The sequence below is a fragment of the Mustela putorius genome, unplaced genomic scaffold (genome assembly GCF_011764305.1).
Source record: "Mustela putorius furo isolate JIRA1106 unplaced genomic scaffold, ASM1176430v1.1 tig00003858_pilon_pilon_pilon, whole genome shotgun sequence".
Lineage (NCBI taxonomy): Eukaryota > Metazoa > Chordata > Mammalia > Carnivora > Mustelidae > Mustela > Mustela putorius.
In genome coordinates this window covers 11,794,734-11,815,077 of record NW_025422010.1, presented here as the reverse complement: position 1 = coordinate 11,815,077, position 20,344 = coordinate 11,794,734, and the positions used below count along the sequence as shown (strand labels likewise).

Here is a 20,344-nt window from a genome sequence, read left to right as displayed (position 1 = left end):
AGACACCCTTGCCCTGAGGACCATACACCAAGAAGAGGAGCCCCCATAATGTCTAACCGTGCTAATGAGCAAGGCCTAATTAACTCTAGGAGAGCCAGAGACCTATAAGAAACCAAGACTCTACTCTTAAAGTTCATATGCACAGAATACTCACTCTGAGACCCAGCACAGAGGCAACAATTTAAGAAGTACCTTAATCATACAGGGAGATTTACTGACTAATCTTAGGACATGTGCCACAGGGACAGGGATCTGTAGGCACTTTCTCTAGGAACAGATGCATAGAGGGGACACCATTTATCTTACTCTCCTTCTGCCATGGTGACTGACAGCTGGCAGGTGTCATTTCTGATACTGTCCATCCACCATGCTGTCGCTACTCATCATGGCCGGGTGTTCCCCCGCAGGTCTGCCCTGACCAACATGCCCACCCCCGCATATGCCACTCCAAACCAGCTCCCACCCTACCTTACAAGAAGCCTCAAACAGGGCTGTTTGGCATAGCCCCCAGTGTGGCTCCCACCCCCACCACACCCAGCAAGTGGCCTTAACTGGGACTGGCACCCATTGAAAGCCACTTCCAGAAGCAGGTACTGCAGAACCAGAACCAAGACCAGGAAATCCAGGGATGTCCTTCCAAAGCATCTCCAGACCTACCACACCTGGTGAGCAGCCTCAGCCTGGACTGATGCACCCCAAAATGTCTCTTTCTTAAGGGGGGGGGCAGCAGCACTGCCCACCAGTGTATTAGCAACAGTCACAGTCCAGACACATGCATGCCATAGGGGACATGCCTGGACTACATGATTTTGCTGAGCAGGGAGGATTGTGTTTCTGGGCCACACCGGATACCTTCTACATACAGCCACCCCTTTAAGACTGAGAGACATAGCTGACCTACCTAGAAACAAACACAGATAGGCAGGTGTAATGAAGAGACAGAGAAAGAACAAGTGAAAGAATAAAACAACGAATAATAATAGAAAAAGACAAAGAAAGAATAAAAAAAAAAGAATAAGACAAAACCTCAAAAAAAGAACTAAATGAAACAGAGATAAGGAACCTACCTGATAAAGAGTTCAATGTCATGGTCATAAAGATACCACACTTGAAAAAAGTGATGAATACAATTAGAATTTCAAAAAAGAAATAAAAAAATAACTAAATAGAGCTGAAGAATAAAATAACTGAAAGGAAAATTACACTAGACAGAATCACCATCAGATTAGAGGATGCAGGAGAATAGACCAGCAATTGGGAAGAAAGGGACTGTTTAAGAGACCTATGTAACAAGAAACTAACATTCACATTATGGGGGTCCCAGAAGGAAAAGAGAGAGAAAAGGGGGTAGAAAACTTACTTTAAGAAATAATAGTTGAAATCTTCCCTATCCTGGGGAAGGAAACAGACACCCAGGTCCAAGAAGCACAAAGAACCCCAAACAAGAGGAACCTAAGGAGGTCCACACCAAGACATATAATAATTAAGGTAAAAAAAAAATTAAAAATAAAGAGGTGATCTTTTTTTTTTTTTAAGATTTTATTTATTTATTTATTTTGACAAACAAAGATCACAAGTAGGCAGAGAGGCAGGCAGAGAGAGAAGAGGTAGCAGGCTCCCCGCTGAGCAGAAAGCCCGATGCGGGGCTCGATCCCAGGTCCCTGAGATTATGACCCGAGCCAAAGGCAGAGGCTTTAACCCACTGAGCCACCCAGAAGCCCCTAAAGAGGTGATCTTAAAGGCAGCAAGAGAAATCAAGTAATTACACAAAAGGGAACATCTATTAGACTATGAGCTGATTTTTCAGCAGAAACTTTGCAGACCATAAGAAAGTGGCAGAATGTAGTTAAACTGAAAGGAAAAATTCTACAACCAAGAATACTCTACCTAGAAAGGATATCATTCAGAATTTAAGGAGAAAGAGTTTCCCAAACAAAAGTTAAAGAAATCCATCACTACTAAACCTTCTTACAAGAAATGTTTAAAAGGACTTTTTCCAGCAGAAAAGAAAAGGCCATAAGTAGAAGAAAATTGTGAAAGAAAAATTCATACTGCTAAAAGCAAACATAGTAAAGGTCACTGATTAAACACTAATAAAGCTACCATGTAGGTTGAAAGACAAAGAAGTAAAATAAACTATATCTACAATAATAGTCAAGGGATACACAAAATAATATATGTCAAAAACACAAAACACAAGTAGAGGGAGTAATCAGTAGAATGTGTTCAAATCTAAGTGACCATCAACTTAAAATAGACTGCTGTATACACAGGGTATTTATATGAACCTCATGGTAATCATAAAACAAAAACCTATAATACATAAACAAAAAAATAAAGAAAAAAAGTCCAAATATAACACTAACAAAAATCATCAAGCCACAATGGAAAAGAATAAGAGAAGAAAGAAACAGAGAACTATGAAAACAACCAAAAACTAATTAAGAAAATAGCAGTAAGTACAGATCTATCAATAATTTCTTTCAAGTGTAAATGGACTAAATGCCCAATTAAAAGTTGAACAGGGGGGCGCCTGGGTAGCTCAGTGGGTTGGGCCTCTGTCTGCAGCTCAGGTCATAGTCTCAGGGTCCTGGGATCAAGCCCTGCATCGGGCTCTCTGCTCAACAGGGAGCCTGCTTCCCCCTCTCCCTCTGCCTGCCTCTCTGCCTACTTGTGATCTCTCTGTCAAATGGATAAATAAAACCTTTAAAAAAATCAAAAAAATAAAAGACAAAAGGGGGCTGAATGGACAAAACAGGATCCATCTATATGCTGCCTATAACAGACTTACTTTTGACCTAAAAACACATGAAGTATGACAGTAAAAGAATGGAAAGATATATTACATACAAATAGAAAAGAAAAGAAAAGATGTAGAAAAAAAAAGAAAAGTTGTAGCAGTACCCTTGTCATACATCAGAGAAAACAAACTTTAAAGATTATGGGGGCGGCTGGGTGGTTCAGTGGGTTAAAGCCTCTGCCTTCAGCTCAGGTCATGATCTCAGGGTCCTGGGATCGAGCCCCACTCAGACTCTCTGCTCAGCAGGGAGCCTGCTTCTCCCTCTCTCTCTGCCTGCCTCTCTGCCTACTTGTGATCTCTCTCTCTCTTTCTGTGTCAAATGAATAAATAAAACCTTTAAAAAAATAAAGATTATGATAAGAGACAAAAACACATTATGTAATAAATAAGGAGTTCAAACCAACAAAAGGATAGTACAATTATAAATATGTATGTACCCAACATAGAATTACCTAAATATATATAAAGTAAATGCTAACAGACATAAAGGAAAAACTGATGGTATTACAATGATAGTAGGGAATTTTAATACCCTGCTTACATCAATGGATAGAAAATCAATATGGAAACAGTGGCTTTAAACAACACTTTAGACCAGATAGACCTAACAGATACATTTAGAACATTCCATCCAGAATATATAATCTTCTTAAGTGCAAATGGAACACTGTCTAAAATAGATTACATGTTAAGTCACAAAACAAATCTCAAAGAATGTAAGAAGACTAAAATAATAAGAAGCATTTTTTCTAAACACTAGAAATCAATTACAAGGGGGATAAAACTATACATTTAGACCTGAATATAAACTTAAAATCATAAAAATGCTAGAAAACATAGGCAGTAAACTCTTAAACATAGTTCTTAGAATATTATTTTTGGATTTGTATCCTCAGATGAGGGCAACCAAAGCAAAAATAAAGAAATGAGATTGTACCTAACTAAAAAGCTTTTGCATGGGGAAGGAAATCGTCAGCAAAATGAAGAGACAGCCTACTGAATGGAGAGGATATATGCAAATAGTATACTCAGTAAGTCTTCAAAAAAAAATATATATATATATCCAAAATATATAAATAACTCAGACAACAAACACCAAAAAACACAAGCAACCCAATTAAAAAATGGGTAGAAGACCTCAATAAACATTTTCCCCCAAAAAAATACCTATGGCCAACAGACACATGGATAGATGTTTAACATCACTAGTCATCAGGGAAATGCAAATCAAAATCACAATGAGATGTCACCTCACACTAATCAGAATGGCTGGTATCGAAAATACAAGAAATACAGTGGAAAAGAGTCTCTTCGATAAATGGTGCTGGGAAAACTGGACAGCTATATGTAGAAGAATGAAACTCAGCCATTCTCTTCACCGTACACAAAGATAAACTCAAAATGGATAAAAGACCTCAACGTGAGACAGGAATCCATCAGAATCCTAGAGGAGAACATCGGCAGTAATTTCTTCGATATCAGCCACAGCAACTTCTTTCAAGATATGTCTCCAAAGGCAAAGGAAACAAAAGCGAAAATAAACTTTTGGGACTTCATCAAAATCAAAAGCTTCTGCACAGCAAAGGAAACAGTCAAGAAAACAAAGAGGCAACCCACAGAATGGGAGAAGATATTTGCAAATGACAGTACAGACAAAAGGTTGATATCCAGGATCTATAAAGAACTCCTCAAACTCAACACACACAAAACAGACAATCATATCAAAAAATGGGCAGAAGATATGAACAGACACTTCTCCAATGAAGACATACAAATGGCTATCAGACACATGAAAAAATGTTCATCATCACTAGCCCTCAGGGAGATTCAAATTAAAACCACATTGAGATATCACCTTACACCAGTTAGAATGGCCAAAATTAGCAAGACAGGAAACAACAAGTGTTGGAGAGGATGTGGAGAAAGGGGAACCCTCTTCCACTGTTGGTGGGAAAGCAAGTTGGTGCAGCCACTTTGGAGAACAGTGTGGTGATTCCTTAAGAAATTAAAAATAGAACTTCCCTATGACCCTGCAATTGCACTACTGGGTATTTACCCCAAAGATATAGATGTAGTGAAAAGAAGGGCCATCTGTACCCCAATGTTTATAGCAGCAATGGCCACGGTCGCCAAACTGTGGAAAAAACCAAGATGCCCTTCAACAGATGAATGGATAAGGAAGATGTGGTCCATATACACTATGGAGTATTATGCCTCCATCAGAAAGGATGAATACCCAACTTTTGTAGCAACATAGACGGGACTGGAAGAGATTATGCTGAGTGAAATAAGTCAAGCAAAGAGAGTCAATTATCATATGGTTTCACTTATTTGTGGAGCATAACAAATAGCACGGAGGACATGTGGATTTAGAGAGGAGAAGGGAGTTGGGGGAAATTGGAAGGGGAGGTGAACCATGAGAGACTATGGACTCTGAAAAACAATCTGAGGGTTTTGAAGAGGCAGGGGGTAGGAGGTCGGAGTACCAGGTGGTGGGTATTATAGAGGGCACGGATTGCATGGAGCACTGGGTGAGGTGCAAAAATAATGAATATTGTTATGCTGAAAATAAAAAATAAATTAAAAAAATACAAGAAATAACAAGTGTTGACAAGGGTGTAGAGATAAGAGAACACTCCTGCACTGTTAGTGGGAATGTAAATTAGTGCAGCCACTGTGGAAAACAGTATGGAGATTCCACAAAAAATTAAAAATAGAACTACCATAGTAGCCAGCATTTCCACTTCTGGGTATTTATCTGAAGAAAACAAAAACAACAATTCAAAAAGTGATATGTACCCCTACGTTTTTTAGCAGCATTATTTATAGTAGCCAAGATACAGAAGCAGCCCAACAACAGATGAGCAAATACAGAGATGTGGTGTATAGGTATAGATAGACACAGTGGAATATTGCTCAGCCATAAAAAGAATAAAAACTTTCTGTTTATAACAACATGAGTGGACCTGGAACATATTATGCTGAGTTAAATAACTCAGAGAAAGACAAATACCATATAATATTACTTATATGTGGAATCTAAACCAACCAACAAAACAAAACAGAAATAGACTCATAAGTATAGAGAACAATGTGGGTGAAGTAAAGGAGATTAAGAGGTACAAATTCCCAGTTAGAAAACATGTCACAGGGTTGCAAAATACAGCATAGGTTATGTAGCCAATAATATTATAATAACAACTTTATAACTGTAGTTATACCTGAAGTCACAGACAGTAACTAGGCTTATGATGACCATTCTGTAGTGTATATAAATGTCAAATCACTGTGTTGTATACTTGAAACTAATATAATACTGTATGTCACCTATAATTCAATAATAAATATAAATAAATGAATATAAAGAAAGAAAGGACAGAAGAAAGAAATTAAAGTATTTGGAAAACTCTACTTGTATTAATTTTAGCATAACTTAAAGTTTCATTATCCTTAATAATTCATATATTTTCATATAAAAATGAAAATCTATAGAGTATTTTATCATTTCCTGATAGCCAACATTAAATCAGTGCATACTACTGGTTGGGTAGTTTTTGAGGCATTATGTGTGTATTTATCCCATTTAATCATTACAAATTTTTGAGATAGACTAATATTATCCTCATTTTCTACATGAAGAAATTGGCACAGAGAGTCACACTGCTAAGTAAGCAGCAGAACTGAGATTCAAATGCAAGCATTCTGACTCCAGATTCCACACTTCTAATAAGCAGGCTATATTGCCTGTAAAGCTTGAATTTTGAGATCGATTTTGGCTTTTCAGGATGATTTGTGTAACTCACTAACTAGTAGACTGCATAACTATAATGATAGAGCAAAAGCAATGGCATTGGGAGGGAGCAGGCAGGGGTCAGAGATACATTTTGGAAAAATTAAGTATGAAAAATCAGTTAAGAGTTGGTCACTGATTGTATGTGTGGGGTGAGGAAGGGATAAGGAGGAACAAATCCAGAATGACTCTGCTTAAGAAATAGGCACGTTGGGGCGCCTGGGTGGTTCAGTGGGTTAAGGCCTCTGCCTTTGGCTCAGGTCATGATCCCAGGGTCCTGGGATCGAGCCCCGCATCGGGTTCTCTGCTCAGCAGGGAGCCTGCTTCCCTTCCTCTCTCTCTCTGCCTGCCTCTCTGCCTACTTGTGACCTCTGTCTGTCAAATAAATAAATAAAATCTTAAAAAAAAAAAAAGAAATAGGCACTTTATGGGGCACCTGGGTGGCTCAGTGGGTTAAGCCTCTGCCTTTGGCTCAGGTCATAATCCCAGGGTCCTGGGATCGAGCCCAGCATCGGGCTCTCTGCTCAGCGGGGAACCTGCTTCCCTCCTGTCTCTCTCTGCCTGCCTTTCTGCCTACTTGTGACCTGTCAAATAAATAAAAAATCTTAAAAAAAAAAAAAAAGTGGGCACCTTAGAGGGGAGATTAGTGGGGGGATACACAAGGCTGGTGATGGGTATTAAGAAGGGCATGTACTGCATGGAGCACTGGGTGTTATATGCAAACAATGAATCTTGGAACACTACATCAAAAACTAATCAAAATCCTTGAGGAGAACACAGGCAGCAACCTCTTCGACCTCTGCCGCAGCAACATCTTCCTAGGAACAACGCAAAAGGCAAGGGAAGCAAGGGAAAAAATGAACTATTGGGATTTCATCAAGATCAAAAGCTTTTGCACAGCAAAGGAAACAGTTAACAAAATCAAAAGACAACTGACAGAATGGGAGAAGATATTTGCAAACGACATATCAGATAAAGGACGAGTGTCCAGAATCTATAAAGAACTTAGCAAACTCAACACCCAAAGAACAAATAATCCAATCAAGAAATGGGCAGAGGACATGAACAGACATTTCTGCAAAGAAGACATCCAGATGGCCAACAGACACATGGAAAAGTGCTCCATATCACTTGGCATCAGGGAAATAGAAATCAAAACCACAATGAGATATCACCTCACACCAGTCAGAATGGCTAAAATCAACAAGTCAGGAAATGACAGATGCTGGCGAGGATGCGGAGAAAGGGGAACCCTCCTACACTGTTGGTGGGAATGCAAGCTGGTGCAGCCACTCTGGAAAACAGCATGGAGGTTCCTCAAAATGTTGAAAATAGAACTGCCCTATGACCCAGCAATTGCACTATTGGGTATTTACCCTAAAGATACAAACGTAGTGATCCAAAGGGGCACGTGCACCCGAATGTTTATAGCAGCAATGTCCACAATAGCCAAACTATGGAAAGAACCTAGATGTCCATCAACAGATGAATGGATCAAGAAGATGTGGTATATATACACAATGGAATACTATGCAGCCATCAAAAGAAATGAAATCTTGCCATTTGCGACAACATGGGTGGAACTAGAGCGTATCATGCTTAGCGAAATAAGTCAAGCAGAGAAAGACAACTATCATATGATCTCCCTGATATGAGGAAGTGGTGATGCAACATGGGGGCTTAAGTGGGTAGGAGAAGAATCAATGAAACAAGATGGGATTGGGAGGGAGACAAACCATAAGTGACTCTTAATCTCACAAAACAAACTGAGGGTTGCTGGGGGGAGGGGGTTTGGGAGAAGGGGGTGGGATTATGGACATTGAGGGGGGTATGTGCTTTGGTGAGTGCTGTGAAGGGTGTAAACCTGGTGATTCACAGACCTGTAACCCTGGGGATAAAAATATATGTTTATAAAAAATAAAAAATTAAAAAAAAAACTAATGACATACTTTATGGTGACTAACATAACATAATAAAAAATAGAAAAGAAGTAAGAACTTTGAAATCAAGTAGGAACTACAGTAGAAAGGACAGCTTTCTAGGCAAGTTTTGTGGGTTTTTTTTTTGTCTGTTTTGTTTTGGTTTTGGTTTTGGTTTGGGATGAAGTTCAGCTTGATCCACAGACTTTGGGATGCTTGTGAGACATTCTGTTCCAGAAACCAGTTAAGCGGCTTCACAAAGAAGCAGGCAACGAGTGAGAGGGAGTGCAGAGAGCTGTCCTTGTCCCTGAAATACTGACCCATCCCCACCTTCATAGAGACTATTCCTCCTTGAGAATGTTACTGTGATGAGGATGGATGTGTGCTTGTCAATGAGGGAGAGGAGAAGTTATCATAAAATGAGAAACATCTCTTTGACATATTGGGCAGTGAAATCAGGCAGAGTAAAGAGTGAAATCAGGAAAACCCCACAAGGCACAAATGCTAACAGCATCCCTCCAACACAGGGCTGACCACGGTCTCTGGTTTTACATTCTGTATATAGAGACGCCATGCTGGCTAATGCACTCTACCTTACATAAGGACCTGTATCTTACTGATTTTTTGTCATTTTTGAAGCACCTACCACAAGATAAACATATCTGTTGAATTATTAAGTCAGGACCTCTTCTCACTTTTATAAGAAGTCAAGGAATTACTTCAAAGATGCTGTTAGTCCTTTTAGAGCTGCGCTTCAAGCATCATCGGGCTGGCTCAATGGAAGACAGCCTCATTAACAGAATAAAGTGCTAGATTCATCCCAAGAAGCCAACGGGAGAGCCACAGAGGCAGTGAGGGAACAAAACAAACAAAAGAATGCAGTGCCTGCACATGTGTCTGGAACCCGCTATTAGTCATGTCAGCCTAATCTGATCGAAGAAATCCTTCAGACAAAAGAATAAGATATTTTGGTTCAAGGCTCATTAAAATTTAGAGTGGTTAATTTCCTCCTTAACTTTAAGTAGCTGGAAAGGAAGAAGAAATGAAGATACTAACATTAACAGCTGACTTTTTTCAACTAAAGTTTTTATAACTGCTGAAATTTAAAATATTTGTTTCTTCTAAAACTATTTGAAATTTAATCTATAAAAAATTAATTAAGACGGAATGTTTAAAAAACCAAAATGCACTTTGGCGAAAAGTCTGGTGCAAATTAGATGGATTTAGACTGGGTTAAGTTTTCCAAACTAAAATGTAGAAAATAAAGATTCTTCTAGACAACCTATCAAAATAATTCTTTAATGATTATTATGACTTTTCTTTTATAAAGTATCTCCTTTGAGGCTTAACTGAATAATTAGATTATAGCATAGCTATAACACTGATTAGTCAAATCACCTATCTGATATTTATTTTTAAAATACTTATAATAGGGGCGCCTGGGTGGCTCAGCGGGTTAAAGCCTCTGCCTTCGGCTCAGGTCATGATCCCAGGGTCCTGGGATCAAGCCCCGCATTGGGCTTTGTGCTCAGCGGGGAGCCTGCTTCCTCCTCTCTCTCTCTGCCTGCCTCTGCCTATATGTGATCTCTCCCTGTCAAATAAATAAAATCTTTAAAAATAATAATAATAAAATAAAATACTTATAATGACATGAAAAAAATAGCATTCAGGTAAGAATTCAGGCTGAGTATTTAAAAATCAACAACAAAGAGCAAAATACTCACGATATGGGATTTCCAGTGGATGCCCTGTTATATCACACCATCCAATTGGGTGAATGTCAGGGCTGTCTGCATCCATCCAGTAGTCATATTTGTGGTCCCAGCCATCGAAATGAACCTGTTGAGTAATTAATATTTAGTAATTAGTATTTCATTATGCCTATATCTAAATATTAGAAGACAGACCTCTGAATTTGAGACTGCAATTATAATAATCATACATTACAACTAGAACAATATTTTAAAATGTGTCATCAAAGAGCCTTTTAATCTAACCACCAAAGGCTGTTGTACCAATTTTTCTGAGAAATGAAAGTTGGTAAATAAAAAAAATCTGTCAGAGATTGGTTAGAATTTGAAGGGATAATACCAATCAATTTTCCCAACCAAGTAATAAATACTGTAATGCTGGTGGGAAGACACTTTCTCTCCTGGCTGCCATTGCAAAAAATCATGTCAGTTTCATGGACAGGAGTCATCAATTTGACATCAGTACAGCCTTATACTATTGGGAAATGCATGGATATGAGAGAATAAAAGAAAGCAATAAATTTCAAAATCCTGACAAACAAGGAGAGATAGAGCCACTGAAAATGAGGGTAAAAGAGAGGACAGAATATGCTGAGGTAGATGGATTAATAGTGCTCCTGCTAGCTATAAAAAATGGGGTGAGATTTCAGGGAACCTGAGGAAGAGATGTGGCTCAAGTCCAGCAATCCAGCAAATGGTTATCACTATTTTGCATCTTACCTACAAAACACACATACATATAACTCACATACACACACACAGGTCCAAGAATAATTAAAATGAAACTTGATTTCTGAAACAAAAATCACACACTTGTTTCTGAAACTTACCAAACTCCATGTTATGTAAGTTTCTTATCACTCTGAATGAACCAAATTATTTGTGCAAGCAAAAAAATATAAGAATGACAATGTTTAATAAGCTTACTTACTCTCTTATATATTTTCTGTTTCTATCAATTAAATGATGCATCCTTTATTCAATGAAAAAAAAAACCCACAATTTATGAAAATCATAATTTTTATAAAAAGAGCAAGATTGCAAGCATTATAATAAACCAACTGAAACATAAGTCTGTTATACAGGACATAGGACTAAAAAAAAGATAAAAAGATGAAATTGTGTATAGTAAATCCCAAATAGAGTCCAACACTTCTTCTCAAGGTCCATCTTTCTAAACATGTGGTTCTCCAAGTTTGGTTCCCAGACTGTCAGTACCTGCATCACCTGGCACATGTTAGAAATTCAGATTGCTGGGCCCAAACTCAACCCACTGAATCAGACACTCTAAAAAACAGGGCCTAACAATCTGTGCGTAAACCAGTCCTCCAGATGAATCTAATATGTGCTGAAGTTTGAGAACCAATATCTTAAGAAAAACTTTCAAAAGCATATTTATACCACATGTAGGCTTCTGGCTGAGACAGACTGGCCTTTCCCAGCAGCAACTATAAAGCTGGACAAAACACAGGAAATGGCTGTTTTTAGACACTGGCTAATAGGCACCGCAGAAATGGAATTCCTCAGTACAACTGTCAGCCCTGTGACACTGTTAGCCTGTGGACAATTTCTTGAGAGCAGCAGAGGTGGAGAAAAGGCAGTCTTGCTGTGTTGAGGAGATACACATTGCAGTTCAGTGCTGGTGAAGCAGCAGGAAACTGGAGGACAAACACTAGAGAGAACTGACCCCAGAAATCTCTGGGGTTTTGTTTGTTTGTTTTTGTTTTGTTTTGTTTTTGCAAGGCCTTGGTCAAGGGCCGGACTGTACCTACACAAGGTGAGAGGTGAAGTGAAGAAGAGAACATCTGATACAGAGCTGCAAGTAAAATGAAGATAGCAGAGGTCACACCTACTGGGAGAGTGGAGAGACCAGAGTGCAGAGATCGTAAAACACCTTGAGAATTTGACTGAGACACCAAAAAGGCCATACTTCTGCAGTAAGAACCATGTCCTAGAGTATTCTGGACCAGCCCTAAAAAAGACTAAAATCAAACCTCAACAAGTTTAAGAACAGCCATCAGTATTAACTGCCTGACACAACAAGTTCTCCCAAATCCAAACACTGCAACATTCATAATGTCCAACATAAAATATAAATGTATTTAGTATGCAAATAAACAGGTGAATGTGAGCCTTACTCACTTTTTAAAAAAGAGACCCTGTGATGGCCCAGATGTAATTAGTAGACAAGAACTTTTTAAGTAGCCATTAAAGCTATTAAGTAGCTATTAAAGTTTAAGGACCTAAAGGAAAAATGGTCCTGATGAGGGAACAGATTGGGAATCTCAGCAAGGAAATGGAAACTGTAAGACAGAAACAAATAGAATTCTAGAACTTAAAAGCAGAAATAAAAAGTTTCTGAATAGGCTAATAACAGATTAGACATGGCAGAAAAATGAATAAGTGAACATTAAAACAGATTCATAGCAATTATTAAACTAAAGCATACACAATAAAAAATTTTGAAAATAAACAGAGCCTCAGGTACTTGTAAGATAGAATCAGATGGCCTAACAGACATGTATTTAGAGTCCAGAAGGAGAAGACAGACAATGGAGTGGGAATAATGGTCAAAGCAGACAAAAGTTGAAGAAATAACATCAACAAAATTTCCCTATTTTGGTCAAAAAAAACCAATTTACAATCTTAAGAAGAACAGCAAAACCAAGCATAAGTACAAAGGAAAATGGGGTGCCTGAGTTGCTCAGTTGGTTAAGTGCCTGTCTTTTGGTTTTGGCTCAGGTCATGATCTCCAGATCCTGGAATTAAGCTCTGAGTCAGGGCTCTGTACTCAGCAGGGAGTCTGCTTGTGGATTCTCTCTCTCCCTCCTCCTCTACCCCTCCTCTCTCTCCTGTCTCTCTCTCAAATAAATAAATAAATCTTGATAAATAAATACAAACCACTAAAAATGAAAGACAAAAGAAAATTCTTTGAAAGCAGCTAAAGTAGTATAACATACTACATACAGGGAACATGACAAGAATGTAGCCAACTTCACATCAGAAACAGAAAAGGCAACAAGACAATGAAATGACATCTTTAAAGTAGTAATGGATATAAACTGTCAACTGAGATTTTATATATTACAAAAAAATCCCTCAAAAAGGAGTATAATTAATTTTCAGATAAATAAAACCTGAGAAAATATTCACCTACAGATTTGCACTGCAAGAAATATTATAGGAAATATTTCAAGTGAAAGGTAAGTATTATCAGGTGGAATGACAATTTGGAATAAAAATGAACAAATTTAAAGACCCATTTTAACTGATTTCTACAATTACTATAAAGCGGCAGTAATGAAGACAGTGTCATTTGGCTTAAGGATAGGTAAATACATTACTGGAACAGAAAAGATTTTATCAATTCATACACGCGCACACACACACACACACACACGCACATATATATACACACATTCAACTGCTTTTCAATGGCTATGACAAGATTATTAAATAGGGAAAGAGCAGCATTTTCAGCAAATGATACTACATCAAGTGTATATCCACATGTGAACAAAATCCAAACTAGCTAGCTGATTCTACCTCACCTCCCACATAAAAATTAATTTGAAATGGATCACAGACCTAAAAAAAAGCTAAAACAATCAAATTCAAGGATGAAACTTAAGATAAAATCTTCATGATACTGGGATATTAGGGAATTTCTTAACATATAAGTAGCATTACCCAAAGAGGACAAATTGATAAACTCAATTTTAATCATAATAAATTCTTCAAAATCATCATTAATAAAAAGGAAAACCAAGCCAAGGATATTTGTAATATATGTATGTGACAAAAGACTTGACAACCCAATAAAAAATGAGCAAAAGACTTAACATGCTCTATGAAAGAAAAGGTTCATGAATGGTCAATACGTAAATAAAAAAATTCTCAACTTCACTATTTATCAAAGAGACCAAAATGAGACATACCACATACCCACTTGTATGATTTAAATTAAATTACTGACAACATCAATTATTGGTGAGGCTGTGGAGCTCCCAGAACATTCATACAATGTTAGCAGGGTTGGAAAATTATACAATCACTTTAGAAAATGTTGTGCTATTTTATTATAGATTTAAGATGTTCTTACTCTGTGGTTCCTGGCAATTCCACCCAAATGATGAAAATACATTTGTAAACAAATGTTCCTTTCAATTTCATTCAAAATGTCAAAAGCTGAAAACCACCCAAATGCCCAACAGCAGATGAACATCTATTCACAAGCAAGTGTAGTATGGGCATAAGATGAATAGTAGTCACCAACAGAAAGGGACAGTCTGTTATACATGCACAATCATGCATCAATCAAACAGACCTCATATAAAGAAAGAAGGCAGACACAAAAGAATGCACATTGTATTGTTCCATTTATATGAAATTTGAGAACAGCCACAGAAATCAGATCCACGTTTGTCTGGGAGAAGGTGGGGGGCAGAACTGCCTCCAATGGGGCACAAAAGGAACCTTCTGTGGCTTTGGATAGCTGTCAAATTTTGATGGGGAGGGTAGTTATACAGGATGTACATTTCTCAAGTCATCAAAATCCATACATAAAATCTGTAACCTTTTATCCTTTGTAATTATAAGTCCATAAAGTTATCTTATTAAAAATATTTCTACATGCAGCTGATATCAAATGGGGCTACTCTGATCTTTTACTATATTTATATATTGTGACATATCAGCACTCTGGACATAGCTAAACTGCATAATACTGTCAGTACCAGACAACTAAATATTTAGTTGTGACAAAAATTGGCTCTCCTTTCAAGAATGGAATGCTGGGTGTTATACACAAACAGTGAATCACGGAACACGACATCAAAAACTAATGTACTGTATGGTGACTAATATAACATACAAATAAACAAATAAAATAATGATGCCTGTTGCTCTGAATTTAACAGCAGAAATTATGTAAAATGGAGATAAGGAAAAATAGAAAGTTTTCTCAAATTTTAATATTTGCTCTGACTTTCAATGTCCTTCTCTTTTCAGTTTACAGTGCAACTGTTTATGTTTCAGAAGCAAGACCACGACCTCTAAGCACAAACAAGACAGGGCAAATCTTGCTGCAAGGAGTCAGGTCTCTCTATTCCTGCTATTGTATCTGGACTTGGGAATCCTACTGTGTAATTCAGGTCTAAAACGGGAAAACTAAAATGACAATATCTTTTTTAAAAAAGTTTGAAAGCAGATACAATGTTTTTAAAGTACTTTGTTCAATTTTTTCTCTTACTTTCATTAAGAAATATTAAATTACCCTTTCCAGTGCTATATGTAATCACTCACAATGAAACCATGGGGATTAAAAAGAGCCCTTCCTAATCCAAAGATTCAAGGCTCCACTCCCCCACAAGGGCCATCTAAACTTGGAATATATAACCAAAATCTGACCCATATACATCTTTATGAAAGATATTTTCATATCTGTGGATCTTCATATCTCTGGAGTTGAAAATCCAATTTTAAGAATTCTAACCAGATGGTCAAGTTAATAAAGGAGATTGGCATTTTAAGAATATTTACAGAGTTCTTTCATAAAGGAAAGAATTATTTTGAAATCAAATCACCTCCATTTCATGCATTTATGAATTTTATATATTTGGGTTTATATAAAGCTGAGTAAACACAGGGATACTTCTACCTCAGGTTTTGATAAACTGGAAAACAAAAGTTGGCTAATTGAATCAAACAATCTTAATTTGGTAAAAGTCAGATAATTGAACCAAACAGTCTCAATGATTGGTAAAATAACTTGGACATTTAAGAATTAGATCAGTATATTAAAAAACAAGGCCATATGCCTTAATGTAAATCCAAAGTTGCCAATTATATCTGACATAGACTTTCTCATTTTGCCTTATCATTACTGCCCCTCAGCCCTCCAGCCTTACCAATATGCTTCAGCCATCTTCGATGCTGCCATGACATTAGCACCATGACTTACACACTCTCAGACATCAAAAAGCCATCAGTGGAATGAGGTACACAGCAGTAACCATCACTTCTCACTGTGCCTTACGGCAGCTGGAAAATAAACAGTTTTTTGTCTAGGAACACTGGAAGCTAAATTTAATGCTCAATCACAGCAATTTTACTAGCCTAACTGATATTACTATGCTTCTTTGCTTCTGCTATATGGTTTTTAAATTTGTAATTTCCACTTTAATGAGCTTATTGGATATGTGTATTTTATTGTCAGAGGCTTCTAATCTATTTTAAAAGCCTATGGCAAACAAATTATAAGCATGTAGATGATGTTAATTTATTCAGAAAGAGGCTTCACTGTACCTGAACTCTTCTTGCTTTAACTGAATACATTTTCAGTTAACTAGACTTAACCTTCCATTTTATTCTAGAAAGAAAAACTGAGTTTTCATATATTTTTACTGATATTTATTACTCATAACTATTGGTGCTAATAAGGCAATAGTAAACCTCACTTCCTGTGATGCAGACATCTGTTGTTGCATGGTGCGGGGGGTGCAGAAAGAGTGCTGAGTCTAGACCTAAGTTCCTCCGTAGGAGAAGCAAGCTCACATCACACCTTCACAAAAATACCACCATCATCTAAGTGCAAGAGCACTGGATATGGCAGGGGACTCACTTTTATTGTATGCTTATATATTCCAGACACAGCTGTAAAATATATACATCATCACTTAATGTCTACAATATGTTGTTTTCGTAGATTCTGGAAAGGAGACTTCAAAGAAGTTCGCTGAGATCCCACCCTAGTAAACAGCAAAACTAGGCTTCAGCTGAGAACAATTTCTTGAGAGAACAACAGAAGAATATAAATTGTGAGGATATTTGGGACTACTATACCTAAGAATCTACTGTAGCAGAGGTAAATTGTATTTTTAAAGTATAAAAAGGAATTTTCATACTGAAAACAAAATAGCATGGAAGAATACAGGACTGCAGTCCAGAACTACGCATACTTTTGCACATTCAACATTCAACATTAATCAACATTAATTCTATCTACACCAAGCCAGTCTGTTCAGGGGTCTATCCAGGCAAGAACAGAGAGGAAGGGAACATGAAGAAAAGGTGTTATAACAGACAAGTATGTAGACTTTTAAAATTAGTCTCATACATTACTACTTCCATTTTACATAAGAAGCCAATGAGATCCATAGGGATAAGGAATTACACCCAGCATTTCCAGTCCTTGTTTGTGATATGAAACCCTCACTCATCCTCCTGACCATGAGCCTCAACTGCTGTTCAGTAGTATTGGGACTGGCAGCCCCTACCTACGGTCCTTTCCAGAGCTTCCATACCCACTCTTAGTAAATTACTTCAATTCCCTTGCCCTGCTAAACTCTCCCTAAACCCATCTGCTCTTTTACAAATACAATTGCTTTCATCTTCCTTTTAGTACATTCCTATAATAAGTATTATAAAAATAAAGACATGTAATCATGAAATAGAAAAATTAACAGCTTTACAATAGTTCTTCTAAAATACATGTCATTTTTTAAGGCCATGACCCAAATTCAGCATATTTCTTGGACAGTGGTTTTCAAAATTCAGTTAGCAAAATACCAACTCTCTCCTGCCCTACCAGAACTCTAATTCAGGGTATAGGGAATGTCAGGAACAATGCCTGGAAATTGTATTTTTTTTTTTTTTAACCACACATCACATCCTAGATTATCTGCTAAAGGTGGTTTTTGGATAAAGCTTTTTAAAATGCTTCCTTAGGGTATCCCCATGGCAACAAGGTTGTTAATCAACTGAACTTGCCACTAAACTCACTTATATCTAAAGCAATGAAGAATAACTTATTTTTTTAAATCATCACAAATCTTTTTTTTAATTCTGTAAGAAACCAATCCAAGAGGGATTTGGTTGAAGGCCTAATGTTGAAGACATTCAACTGTGATATTTCCATCTGTGATAAATATGTCTACATAAGTTTCCATTTCTTTCTATGGTTACTGTTATAACAAATACAATTAGTTTTCCCATAAAATATATTTTCCCCATAAGATTCCCACAAGAAATAAAAATGCCAAATTTCCAATAGAATTCCCAGGGCTTTAATTCTTGTGAAGAAATCTAAATAGTTCCTCAGAGTTAGGCATAACTGTAGCCACATTCAGGGCCCCACAGCCACAGGTCCGTGGATAGTATCTTAGGAAGGAAAACCTCCTCCAGAAGCAGTGTGAGGACACACAACCTCAAAATCAGTTTATGGTGGTAACTAACATAAATATCTTTATAAGCTCTGTTGGAAGATTTGAAATGTGTTAAGCACTGAAGTGACATATGCTACATGTCCATCATGAAAATAAAGGCCATTTCCTTTCTGGTTATTCATTAGAATAACCTGTGCTCCCTTCCTCTTCTGTTCAGGACACCGGCCCTAGTGGACACTGCTTCAACAAGCACTCTCCATTTGTCCTGACATCCCGAATTCCCAGACATCCCAAATTCCCACTTTGGATCTGCTAGCAAATCATCAAGGGTTTTCTACTAAACTACAAATTCTTCATACTCATTATTTACAAACCACCAACACAAAAAGGAGTTTAGCCGCTCACATTACAGGAAGGTAGTGTTTCTAAATATGAATAGTGGGACATAAGGCATGTGAAAGAGAAGAAAAGCTGGTTATATTTTGAGGGACCACAGGATTTACTGTCCAAATGGGACATTTTAGAGCATAAGAGAGAGAGCACTACTGAATTCACAATTACAACACATATAATCCCAGATTATCCCAGGTAAGCCAAAACACGTAATTACCTTTGGTAGTCTAAAGATGACTTTTATAAATAGATAATCCCCCCAAAAAATAATGGCAAAGGGGAAATATTACACAACTCTGATTATAATATGAAAAAAACTGCACCAGTTAGTTTAAATTCCCATATTATCACTGACAAGAATTTACTGTACATTTATATAGGGAACACTGAATAACACAACAGACAATATAAGGCATAAAAATTTATGCAATGACTATCATATCTATATCGGTTGTATCAGCAAAAATACATACTTGCAGCTTTACTTATGAACTGAATGTATCATGAGCACTATTTCTAAATTTTTGAAGCCATGGGTGAGTTACATATTTTTTCTATCCATCCTTATATTTATTAGTACAACATCAATTTTACTAGTGGCCAGTTCTAAATTACATGCATAAAGGATATATGTATTTATTATGAATATATGTTGGGTTTTACCAAATTTTTTTCATTTATTGATAGGATTATGTCATTTTTTTAGCCTGTTGATATGATGGAATATATTAATTTTTGGATATTGAACCAGCCTTGCCTATCATGCATAAATCCTACTTGGTCATGGTGTATAATTCATTTTATATGTTTCTGGATTTGATGTGTGAATATTTTGTTGAGGATATTTGCATCCCTGTTCATGGCAGATAGTTTCCTTTTCTAGTAATGTTCTTGTGTGGCTTTGAATTTAGGGTTAATTCTGGCCTCACAGAATGAATTAGAAAGTATTTCTTCTCCTTCTACCATCTAAAAAACGATTATAGAAAATTGGTATAATTTCTTCCCTAAATGTCTGATAGAATTTACCAGTTAAACCATCTGGGCCTGGTGATTTCTCTTTTGGGAGATTATTAATTTCTGACTCAATTTGCTTAATATACAAAGGTCTATTCAGATTGTCTATGTTTTCTTGTGTGAGTTCTGGCAGACTGTGTCTTTTAAAGAATTGGTCCACTTCACCTAGATTATCAAATCTGTGGGCAGTGTTGCTTACAGTATTTCTTTATTACCCTTTTAACATTCAGAGGATCCACAGTGATGTCTCTGCTTTTGTTTCTAATGTTAGTAACTGGTGTCCTCTCTATATTTTTTTAGTCAGCCTGGTTAGAGGGTCATCAACTTTATTGATCTTGAAGAACCAGACTTTGGCTTACTGGATCTCTACTGATTTTCTGTTTTCAATTTCACTGACTTTTGCTCTAATTCTTCTTATTTATTTTCTTCTGCTTACTTTGGATTTAATTTACTCTTCTCTATTTTCCTAAGGTGGAAATTTAGATTACTGATTTAGATCTTTCTTATTTTCT

General features: G+C 36.9%; 1 protein-coding gene across 5 annotated transcripts in view; it reads right to left on the bottom strand.

The window, feature by feature from the left end:
• L3MBTL4 (L3MBTL histone methyl-lysine binding protein 4) overlaps nucleotides 1–20,344 on the bottom strand; it is a 437,886-nt gene that overhangs the window by 181,422 nt on the left and 236,120 nt on the right. For all 5 annotated transcript variants that reach the window (XM_004742737.3, XM_045065387.1, XM_004742736.2 and 2 more), the window contains one exon: nucleotides 10,234–10,348. In XM_004742737.3, coding sequence (XP_004742794.1) covers nucleotides 10,234–10,348 — 115 coding nt within the window. The remainder of the gene's footprint in view (nucleotides 1–10,233; nucleotides 10,349–20,344) is intronic.